General features: G+C 47.0%; 1 protein-coding gene across 1 annotated transcript in view; it reads left to right on the top strand.

Moving 5' to 3' along the window:
* Positions 1–12,419, top strand: part of Pus10 (Pseudouridine synthase 10) — a 219,546-nt gene that overhangs the window by 40,026 nt on the left and 167,101 nt on the right. Inside the window, exon 2 of the mRNA XM_068358729.1 lies at positions 11,609–11,812. Within this exon, the coding sequence (XP_068214830.1) occupies positions 11,609–11,812 (204 nt within the window). The remainder of the gene's footprint in view (positions 1–11,608; positions 11,813–12,419) is intronic.

Here is a 12,419-nt window from a genome sequence, read left to right as displayed (position 1 = left end):
AGCATTGCCACACATCACGAGGGTAACGCGATCCTTGAATGCTTTAAAGCCAGAGGCTTTGGCTTCCTCTTTGAACAGGAAAGTTCGCGACGGCATTCTCTTCCAAAACAAGCCGGTCTCATCCATATTAAAGACTTGTTCCGGCTTGTATCCACCTTCGGCGATAATATTCTTGAATGTCTGGTTCGCGTAAGTTTCAGCAGCGGCAGTGTCAGCCGAAGCAGCCTCGCCATGCAGGGAAACGCTTTTCAGAGCGAAGCGTTTCTGAAACTTCGCGAACCATCCTTTGCTGGCGGAAAAACGTTTCTGAGGCTGGGAATCAGTGGATGTCCCTGGTTGAGGATCATCTGCATCATCATCTTCTTCAGCATGGTTGCCGTCGTCGTCTTGAGGTTCCTTTGCAGCAAAATTCTCATACAAGCTCAAAGCCTTTGTTCGGATGGTGTTCGTATCCAAGGCTATGTTCTTCTTCCGGCAGTCGGCAATCCACACAGCTAAAGCACCTTCCATGCGTACGATCGTTTTATTACGCGTTGTAACGACTCGCTTCGCTGATCTGCTAAAGGTGATTGCAGCCGTCTTTCTAATGTTCGCCTCGTCCTTCTTGATATAGCGAACAGTAGATTCGTTGATCCCAAAATGGCGCGCAGCGGACGCGTAACTTCTACCATCTTTTAACATATCGAGAAGCGTAACCTTCTCAGCAATCGTCATCATCCTTCGGTGGCGTTTAGGCTCACTACCAGCCTTAGTAGAAGCAGAACGCTTGGGAGCCATTGTACAGTAGGATTTGACAAAAAGTTCAACTTGAAAAGGTCGCACACAGCACAGATTAAACTTCACAAACTTAAGAACGTCTACTCAGCGATACGCGGGAACAGAGAGTGGACGACCCGGGCCCGCGAGAACCTAGATGCTGGAAGCTGGAGATGATGGCAAAACACCAATCACAGGCTAGATAACAAAACTTGAGTTCTGATTCGTCATCTATCAGCGCTTGAACCAATCACAACCCGTCTTACAGTATATGATGCGTAGGTTACCAACTCATACAAGATACCCCGCGCATACCGTACGTACGTATTAATAATAATAATAATAAATAATGATAATAATACAGTACAGTACTGTAATAATAATAATAATAATGATAATAATAATAACAATCATAATTTTATTAACAACAACAACAATAATAATAACAATAATAATAATAGCTTTACGTATGCTACAGTATTTTATTCTTTTGTAGGATGTGTGTGTGTCTCTCTCTCTCTCTCTCTCTCTCTCTCTCTCTCTCTCTCTCTCTCTCTCTCTCTCTCTCGTACGCTTATTCGAAATGTGATTTTTGCAACAAAGAATATTATTGGATGCAGCACTACGTACGTATACATACAAAAGATTCATGGAAAAGAAGCACATCCATTACATTTGTAGTACGTACAGTAGTAGCCATCAGCAGCCTTACACCATTCTAATATTGTATGACTGCATCTGATTTGCGTTTCATGTTCGATTTAATTTTACTACGTACTGTATACAGTACTGAATTATCGTATGATAATAATACAGTAATAATAATAATAATGATAATAATAATAATAATAATAATTTTATTAACAACAACAACAATAATAATAATAACAATAATACACGTAATAGCTTTACGTATGCTATTTTATTCTTTTGTAGGATGTCTCTCTCTCTCTCTCTCTCTCTCTCTCTCTCTCTCTCTCTCTCTCTCTCTCTCTCTCTCTCTCTCTCTCTCGTACGCTTATTCGAAATGTGATTTTTGCAACAAAGAATATTATTGGATGCAGTACTACGTACGTATACAAAAGAATCATGGAAAAGATGCACATCCATTACATTTGTAGTATAGTAGCCATCAGCAGCCTTACACCATTCTAATATGGTATGACTGCATCTGATTTGCGTTTCATGTTCGATTTAATTTTACTACGTACTGTATACAGTACTGTATTATTGTATGATCACATTCTCTTTTCGTGTTTTATTTCTTTCTGTGCTGAATTATATATCATATGTAATGCAATGAACAATCAGTAAGAGCAGATATTACTAATTACAGTATTAATGGAATTACAGGTAACAAAATATCGTATTTGGGGGTCTTCAGATTTCGCGGTATTTTCGAATTTTCTGGAAAATCCGCGATATGTATATATATATGGGTTATGGAAAAAACCCGCGAAGTGGTGAATCCGCGATGGTCGAACTGCGAAGTAGCGAGGGTTCACTGTATACTTTTGGATGTTCTTGTGTTGAAAAAGAATGCCTCTAATGACAAGATTGTTTCCTGAACAGAAACTTATGAAATGTGCTCCATTTTCATTTGCAACTTCGCCAAGACTCCCAACACCCATCACATTCTCTACTAAATATCACTACTAAATATTCCCAGAGAATTTAACCACAGGTTATCACAGAATTCTAACTTCTGGAGCGAGTATCCTAAAGGTTTCCCTTTTAAGACATCGTATATCAACAGGGGACGCATGTATTAACGCGCCACATAGCTATCTACACCCCAAACAGAGTTAACACTTCGGTGTGTAGGGGCGGAGAATAGCTGGGGAGCCGTTCCACAGCTAATCTCGTTCGTGGCTACTTTTGGTACTCGAGACGTAAACAAACGGGCGCCATTGCTAAATGACGTCACGTCCGTCCTCGTCCTGAAGCCAGTTGCTTGCCGATCGCCATGATACAGCAGAGCAGGGTGGGACCTGAAAAACTGGACGAAGTAGCAGGGAGGGTCCATCAGGACGCCATGGCTATCTCACCCAAAAATAGATTTTTCGCTTCGCTCAAAATCCGTTTTTTGGGCTCAAGCCATGGCGTCCTGATGGAAGAATACCAGAGAATCTATGTATCGTGGTAGATTTTCCCCTGTTTGAGTAAGTGCCAAGGGCTTTGAACAGGGTAGCATAGTAATCTTAATAGAAGAACCGTAGGGAAGAGACCTTCCTGCCCCCCTGGCAGTGAAGTTCCCACGGGCCATGCCGAGATCAAAGTGGTTATCGAAGGGCTATTCACCTTGCTAGAAGAACCTGAAGAACTTGGAGACAAGACTGAATGGTTGGCATTCATATAGGAACATTCTCAAAGGCAGACAAGTGGTGGTTAGGCACTGTATGTTAATGGAGAAGTGTCTCGTCTCTAAGGTATGAAGAGAGTAAGTATTCGTATTGGAATATTACATTGCACAGGTGAATATATAATAAGGGTTGAGACCTTAGTATCTTCATCAACCATAAGAGGAAGGGGATAATAAAACTATGACAGACATGTATTTCATAGGATAAGTAGGAGCGGATTGAGACGCACAAGTAATAAAATAAGAATTTTATTTCACAATTGCAGAAAATATAAATGAATTGCAATAAATGTAAAGTTAATTTACAACAAATTATAATGTACATAGTAATGAAAGACTTGCTCTTGAATCTGAAAGAGAATTTCAAATTTATTAGTAGGCACTCGTTCTCGAGGAACGTCAGTCTTTAAAATAAAACACATCATGCTCTAGGCATGCGGCACTCGTGTGACGACTATGACATTTCACCTGGGATAAGAACAGTTATATGAAAAGCACTAAGTGTTTTCGACATCACTACGTATCACTCGAGGGTCAACATAGGCAATGGAAGAGTTAGAGTCCCAAGTAACTCACTGTTCTATGCAGAGTTAGGTGCAGGTTTCATAACACTACCTGCGGCTACCACAAAATGTTTGACTTCGTGCACTTGTTTCGCATAATGTTTGAAGAAAACACGCGAGGACTTCCAGCCTGTGAAACTCTTAAGGCTTTCGAAATCCATACTCTGAAAGAAATTCAGAGACGATGCAACTTTTCTAGGATCGTGACCGGCGGGTGTACTGTCAGGATCCGCTCTGCGAATGAAGTAGGTGATTTTCGCTCTTAGTTGTTTCAGTGACAGGTCGCTGCCCGATGTTTCTCCTTTGAAGAGCTGGCCTCCACCAAAGTCCGAAGTTCTGCGAAGATAGACCTTGAGGCTCTCTACTGGGCATAGAGAGGCATCTTCTTTCAGGGGGCATATTCTCCAAGGGCCCCATCTTTTGGTGGGTAATTCGTTTTTGGCGAGAAACGTCGGATCCGGGAAGAGGGTAAGGTCTCCTGAGTCAGTAAACAGGATATGACCCTCATCTCTCGATAATGCCACTATTTCGCTGACTCGGGCTCCTGAAGCAAGAGCAAAAAGAAATATAACTTTCTGAGTCAGATCCTTGAGAGGGCATGAATCATTATCCAAGTTGGAGGCGAAATGGAGCACCTTGTCCAAAGACCAGGAGATCGGTTTCGGTGGGGGTGCTGGGCGTAGACGAGCGCATGCTTTCGGCAGTTTATTGAAGATGTCACTAGACAGATCAATCTGGAAGGCATACAACATTGGTCTAGTCAAGGCCGATTTGCAAGTAGAAATCGTATTGGCTGCCAAGCCCTGTCCATGAAGGTGAATAAAGAAGGACATGCAGAAATCAATGGTGATTTCCGTAGGATTTTTTGCCTTGACGAATGAGACCCATTTTCTCCAAGATGATTCGTATTGCCGTCTTGTGGATTCGGTGTTGTATTCCTCGAGGAAGTCTAGACTTTTCTTCGAGATCCCAAACCTTTTCTTTGCGGCTAGGGAGAGAAAATCATGAGATGAAGGTCCTTGATTTTCGATGATGAAGCGAAGACAGTCGACTTCTGTACTTGCTGGGAGAGAACTGGGCTCGGGAGAGGGATCAGCGTGGGCTGCAGCTCCAGGACCAGGGGGTACCAATTGCTCCGGGGCCACTTGGGAGCCACTAGGGCCACTGTCCCTTTGAAGGTTCTCAGCTTGGAGAGGACTTTCAGCAGAAGGTTGGTGGGAGGGAACAGGTAGATCTTGGACCATCTGTTCCAGTCCAGTGACATGGCGTCCACTGCCTCTGCCTTCAGGTCCTCGTACGGGGCCACATATCGAGGAAGTTGATTGTTGTCGCTCGTTGCGAAGAGATCGATCTGAAGTTCTGGGACTTGGTGAGAGATGAAGGAGAATGATCTTGCGTCTAGAGACCATTCCGACTCTATCGGGCTTGTCCGGGATAGAGCGTCCGCCGTCACGTTGCGGAATCCTTGTAGGTGAACTGCAGACAGGTGCCACTTCTTCCTCTCTGCCAGACGGAAGATTGTCAGAAGCACCTGATTTATCTGGGGCGATCTTGAGCCTTGGCGATTGAGACATCGAACTACCACCGAGTTGTCTAGTGTTAGACGAATATGGATCGAGGGAGGCGGGGAGAGTTTCTTCAGTGTTAGAAGGACCGCCATGGCCTCCAAGATGTTGATGTGAAACGTCTTGAATAGGGGAGACCATGTGCCTTGAGCCTGTTTTTGGTGGGAGTGACCTCCCCTACCCTCCAGCGAAGTGTCCGTGTGGATGTTGAGTGATGGAGGTGGGTGTTGAAGAGGGATGGACCTTTTCAGGGCCTTTGCTTCCGACCACGGCTTGAGGAGAAGCCGAAGTCTGTTTGGGAGCCGTCTCTTGAGGTCTCTTCGAGCGATGGATGCAGAACGTCTCCAGACTCCCGCGGCATCCTTTAGCTGTGCACGAAGCATTGGGTTTGTCACTGAGGCGAACTGTAGAGAGCCTAGAACTCGTTCCTGCTGGCGTCTTGAGATCCGTTTGGATTTCAGTAGTCGCTTGACAGACCCTGCTATTTCCTTCCTTTTCTTCTGGGGGATGGAAAGGCGGTGTGACTGAAGGTTCCACTGGATTCCTAACCATTGGAACTTCTGAGCTGGAGAGAGGCGAGATTTCTTCGCGTTTATCTTGAATCCCAGGTGTTCTAGGAACTGGGTGACTTTGCTGCAGGATTTTAAACAATCCTCGGGCGATGGAGCCCAGACTAGCCAGTCGTCGAGGTAGGCCATCACCTGGACGTCTCGGAGGCGGAGCTGTTGTACTATGGCGTCCGCCAGCTTTGTGAAGATCCGAGGGGCCACGTTGAGGCCGAAGGGCATGGCCCTGAAGGCGTAGCTTTTCCTTTGGAGTCGAAATCCTAGGTAGGAGGAAGCGTGATGGTTCATTGGAACGTGCCAGTAGGCATCCGCCAGGTGTATGGAGACCGTGTAAGAACTTCGAGGCAGAAGGGTCCTTATCTGTTGAAGAGTCAGCATCTTGAACTTGTTGTTCGCTATGAACTTGTTGAGGGGGGATAAGTCCAGAATGACTCTGAGCTTGTCGGAGTCTTTCTTGGGGATGCAAAACAGTCTCCCTTGGAACCTGGTTGACTTTACCCTCCTTATCACCTTCTTGTTCAAGAGATCTAGGACATATTCTTCCAGAAGGGGGGTTGATTGTTGGAAGAATTGCTGGAAGGTTGGGGGTGGTTGAGTCCAACTCCAGCCTAGACCCTTCTTGACGATGCTGTGTGCCCAGGGATCGAAGGTCCAACGATCCTGGAATTGGCGGAGTCTTCCTCCCACCGGAAGCACTTCATTGCTTCTGGTGTCCCGAGGGCTTACTGCCTCGGCCGCTAGCTCCCCTTCCTCCTCTGCCTCTGGAGGGACGGCGAGATGCGTCTCTGCCTGCACCTCTGTTTGAACCTCTACCTTTGGGACGAAAGGTAGTTGTCTGTTGCTCAAAGGCAGGGGTGAAAACCGGTGACTGGGACAAAACCGGTTGGGTGACCAACTGAAAGGTCTGTTGTGGCTGAGCAGCCACTTGGGGGAGTAGCGGGTCCCGGAAACTGCCGTCTCTGTTGACGTTGCTGGGGTTTTGGCTTGAAGGATTTCCTCTTAGGTTGAGGGCCATCGTCCTGAGAGGATTTCCTCTTTTTCGACATGCCCCACTTGTTGAGAAGGTTCCTATTCTCAGTGGCGGCCTTGTCGGTGATCTCTTTCACAAGGTCGGAGGGAAAGAGGTGCTTACCCCAGATGTTGGAGGAAATCAGCCTCCGGGGTTCGTGTCTCACTGTGGCACCTGAGAACACGAATTCGCGACAGGCTCTCCGAGCCTTCATGAAGTTGTACAGATCCTTTACCAGAGTCGCCATGTGCGATTTGGCGAGTACCATGTAGTGGTCGGGGACTCTGGTGTCACCAGCCATGACGTCAAGCTGTACTTGGAGAGACATGGATGCTGCGAGCCTTTCTTTCGTGTCTTGTTCCCGACGAAGGAGATGGTCATTAAGTTTCGGGAGGTCTTCATTAAACTGACGTCCAGCCACGTCAGGATCTAGTTTTCCCACCACGAAGGTATGCTGGATATCCTTCCAGTGTTGAACGTTGGGGGGGAGTCACCATGGAGAAGGGTCTGCACTCCTCCAGTGCAGGACAGGGCTTCCCTTCTTCCACTGCCTTGTGACACGCAGCGAAGGCCTTTTCCGTAAAGGGAAGGACTGCGTCGTCGGGTGCGACGTAAGTAGGATGCTTCTTGCTCAGTGCCGGAAGCTTTGAGCAGGTAAAACCCCTACTTTTAAAAGCGTTGGCTAGCATAGCCTGGGCCTTCGGGAGATCGAACACTATCACCTCCTTAGGTTCGGTCTCTTCTTTAGAGGCAGGTTCGGATCGAAGCCGGACGTAACAGTCCGGGTAAGCCTCAAAGCTCGGGAAGAACTCCACTTCTTCCAGGGCAACCGAGCCGATCTTATCGCTGATGAAGATCCTGCCCGTTGCGATGACCATATGCTCAGCATACCTCCAGGGGTTGGCGTGTGAGCATATCGGGAGGTCCTTAACCGAAATCTTCTTCGATTCTTTGGAACCTCCCATGGACCTGATGAACTCGTGTGTCACTTGAAGCTTCTGTTCCATAAGGGCTTCTATCATACGGAACATCTCCTGGGCGGATGGGATGGGGTCCGGGGTAGCGGAGGTAGACGGGAGAGACACTTCCGTCGGTGTAGGAGTAGGGGCGGGGGTGGAAGGCGGAGCGACCTCCTGCTCCGACTCGATGTAATCCACCTGGTCCTCTTCATCGTCCGTGCCTTGGGCCATGAGGGTCCTCTCCGTGTCCTCCGAAATATCCGACATACGTTCTTCGTTGTCGGCATCCAGGCGACACTCGTGCATGGACTGGGCCATGACAACATCGGGTTCCACCGATATCTGGACGGTGGGGATCTGATCCTTGGGGACCACAGAATCTGGGGATGCCTTTGGGAACAATAAGGCCCTCATGTCTTCAGTGGCAAGGTACGGTCCAGTGGCGTTCTTCTGGAAGCCACGCACCCACTTGCGTAGCTTCTCTCGAAAAGCGTCCCTAACCTCCGCTGAGGGAGGATTGTTGAACGCGTCGACCAGGCGATCCTGGCAGACCGTACAGTTCTGTGGGTCCCAGAACTTTAGATCCCCTTTCTTGTTGGCACAAGGGGCGTGGGTCCTACACGCCGTGTGTCCATAAAAGTGCGGGCGCTTCACTGCACAGAAGCTGTGGTCGCACTTCAGTTGCTCCTCCTGTAAGAGAAAGAGAACATGAGTATGGGGGAGTCATAAGGATGACTCTTAAACTAAAGTTAAATATTAATTGATTAATTTTAACTTAACATTAAGTGTGATGCACAGAAAATGGGCGGAAAGAAGGAGATAGATACATACTCCGTGTAACTCGCCCGGCTGGTTACCGTGGCCTTCATCCATAGACAATCTGCTGTGACCGAAGGCACAGGATAGAGTTCAACATGGAATGCCTGTAGGGCAGTGTGAATTCTATTGGAAATTGTCTAGGGTATAAGGCTAGGACTGAGGCCACTCAGACACTAGAATTGGGAACTAGAAGATCCCATAGGGTAACGGTTTCCGGCAACCAGCCGTGCTAAGATACACACAGCATGCTGGAAATCTGTGATATGCAAGAAGACAGCATGGTTACTAATAGAACGGTAAGGTAATACCAATCCATTTACGTAATCAAGTCATCTGGTTGCGATGTAGGGCTATCAACATCAGATGATAGCTAGTAGAAGGGGGGTGCAAGTCGTCTTGACGCCTCCGCAAGGCTCCGGCAGACCGCCGGCACGCCGGAGGCCGCTCCAGCAGAGTTTCTGGCATTAAGGAAGACAATATAGAAGTCAAGAGTAATACCAGGGTGGCGGCCGCCGGCACCGCGGCGGCACGCCGGCAGGGAGCGGCGGCTCTGGCAGCCGGAGGTAGCCGGCTTGGTGACAGGGACAAGGATGGTTATAGCGGAACCGGAGTGCCGGCACTCTGAGGGCCGCCCGGTGGACGGACGACTGAGGCTATGAGGAAGGAGGGAAGGCCATCGGCTAGGCGCCGGCGGCAGGCGGCAATCCCCCGGCACGCGGGGGACTGGCGGCGCAGAGGGAAAGGGGGGAAGTCACCAAGGTAGGAGGTGGGTATCACCGACAGTAGAGGCGGCAAGGGACCGGCACCCGGATAGAGAAAGAGACAGAAGGGGGGATGTAGGGGTCCGGCCACGGACCCCAAGACATCCCACCTGAGTGGGTGTACCCATGATAGAGGCTAGCCCTATCACCCAGAAGCGGGGGCCGCAGAGGACCGGGAGCTAAGGGAGCCCAAGGGAGGGCAGGGAACACTCAAGAGGGGGGAGAACCCCTATAGACAAAACGCATCTAGTGGCTAACCCCATAGGACACTATGAAGGGTATATGTACCAGAGCGGACTGCACACAGGAGCTCAAGGTAGCCCTACCACTCCACCCTAGGGAGGAGTTGTAGGACAGGGGACAGATGGGTAAAGACTAACCTAAGCATAGGCTAGGCCATACAAGAGATAGGTGGGGAGGGGAGAAGAGAAGGGTCTTCTGTGGAGGGGGTTCTGTACCAGAGCGGCCACCAAGGAAGGGAGGACACTCCCTAGCCTAAGGTAAGGCAGCCTGTCTGAAAACGGTGCATGGGTATCGTTTCAGAAAGGTACAGAACTGACCTCTCCAAATCCTAACCTAGAGCAGGGATGTCACACCCTGAACTAGGAAGGATGGAAGACGTATCGCTATTGCAGGAAAGGTCGGAGACCTAGCCCCAGCAATAGAGGAAGGACTAGCCGTTCCTCATTCTCGGACGCAACCCTAAGGGGGATCATTCCCTTAGGGAGGACAGAGAAGCGATATAGTACTCTGATAAGAGCTTGACCCCCTTATGTGGTAGGGGGAGCAAGACTACACAGAGGGGGTGCCCTAAGGCAGGGGATGAAGGAAGCATATAGGGGTCCTACTGGTAGGTTAGGTTAGAAAGATACACTATCTAACCTGTCCCCTATATGGTCCCTGAAGGCGATAACACTTGCATCACAGTCAATAGTATTGTAAAATAATGCCACTATCTTCATAAATAAACCTAGGATCACTGATAAATATCATGCATGAACACTGATATAGGCGCTCTGGCCTAGGGGCTATACTAGCCAACTGGTATGGGGTCAGATGATGACCGATAAAAGAGCGTCAAAACACGATATAAAAGTTCCTAGCTATGAAGACTAAATAACTAATAGTATCGATTAGTTAATGAGGCCGGAAAACGCTGTTGAGGCTATCTAAATAAGGCATGCAAAACCAACAGCGATGCCATAAAATGGCCGGTCCGGTGGAGGCACAGCTCTGCCACAAAACATCAAATATCTTGAAAAGTAAAAGTTACTTTACGGTCAGAGCTTATTTAAACAATACTGGAACCTTGTACTCAACTTTCCAGAAGAAGGCGAGGCCGAAGGTAGCGACATAACGAAGATGCAAGCTGATGAAAAAGCACAAGGGAAAATCCGTCTTAGCAAGGCAAGCTACTAGAAGAAGGATGAGGACGGACGTGACGTCATTTAGCAATGGTGCCCGTTTGTTTACGTCTCGAGTACCAAAAGTAGCCACGAACGAGATTAGCTGTGGAACGGCTCCCCAGCTATTCTCCGCCCCTACACACCGAAGTGTTAACTCTGTTTGGGGTGTAGATAGCTATGTGGCGCGTTAATACATGCGTCCCCTGTTGATATACGATGTCTTAAAAGGGAAACCTTTAGGATACTCGCTCCAGAAGTTAGAATTCTGTGATAACCTGTGGTTAAATTCTCTCGGAATACTTAGTAGTGATATACCCAAGGAAGCTACCAAAAAGGAACCTTCCATCAGGACGCCATGGCTTGAGCCCAAAAAGACCACATACAGTAGTAGTAATTCAAAAGGATTGTTGAATTATATATGACATTGAGTTACTATTGAAGCAAATATTCTAATTGGTTGAATGGAAAAAATAGTAAGGCTAATGATGTGACCTTGATGGACGTTTTGGTGGTGTGATTTACCTAATTTAAATTTGGTTCCACCTAATTTTTAGCCAAGTGAAGCACTAACAGTAAGAAAATTTAGTAATTTTTGGGAGAACCACCAATAGCCTTGCAAGTGTTGAAATAAAATTTTGCCAATCATTCATCTCATCTTTACCTGCATTGCTCACTGTCTTTCACTTGTTATCCTTTCCTTATGGCTCTTTTAAACTAATTTGATTTTACCTCACTCCCATTTTCAGTTCTCATTTTCAAACAAATCATTCTATCAAATCCAGTGAAAATAAAATAGCTGCACCAGTAAGTCATGTTTATTGACATTTGGTAATTCTTTTCAGGATCCATGTTCACCACTTTCTGCAGAGAATAATACTTGTGAAGTTTTGACACCAGTTGCAGGGACTGTAGAGGAAAATAATGGTATTTGTGTGTCATCCAGTAATGGCCACATTGAACATATTTCAAAAAAGCAAAAATTTTCTGTTTGCATCACCTGCATTGGTCTCCTTCAGTCTGGATGTACATCGACTATCATCGCACAGGTAGTTTGGTTTTCCTTGTATTATTTTTACAATAATGTACTGTTTTAAATATTTAAACTTACCCGCTGGTTATATATAATAGCTCTATACTTCTGTCCGGCAGAAAATTCAAAACTCGCGGCAATCGCATAGATATGCCAGGTATACACTAGCGCCACCACGGACCTAGGTCAAACTATCCCTCCTAGGATCAGATTTTCTTCTGCCGCCATATTGGCAACAGCTTTGGAAATTCACTCGCCGTTTACCAGGAATAAACAGTGTTCTTGGTGATGTACAGTTGTTTATTGGTTTTTACTTTCGCAATTATTGGACTCGCTTACGGATTCTCTTGAATACCTATTGAATTGGATTATTTTTTTACCCTTGCTTGATTTTGATCTCTCTATTTACATTTCAAAAAGGCTGACCCCTCCCCTTCATATAGGAAGTGTGTGAAAGGGTGTAAAACTCGGCTTCCAAAAGCCTCTGTTGATCCCCATACGATTTGCATTAAATGTAGGGGTAAAATTTGTAATACAGTGAACCCTCGCTACTTCGCGGTTCGACCATCGCGGATTCACCACTTCGCGGGTTTTTTCCATAACCCATATATATACTGTATATA

This window comes from Palaemon carinicauda, chromosome 35 (assembly GCF_036898095.1).
Source record: "Palaemon carinicauda isolate YSFRI2023 chromosome 35, ASM3689809v2, whole genome shotgun sequence".
NCBI classification, from domain to species: domain Eukaryota; kingdom Metazoa; phylum Arthropoda; class Malacostraca; order Decapoda; family Palaemonidae; genus Palaemon; species Palaemon carinicauda.
The sequence above is the reverse complement of the archived record's forward strand: the minus strand, read 5'-3'. Positions and strand labels throughout refer to the sequence as shown.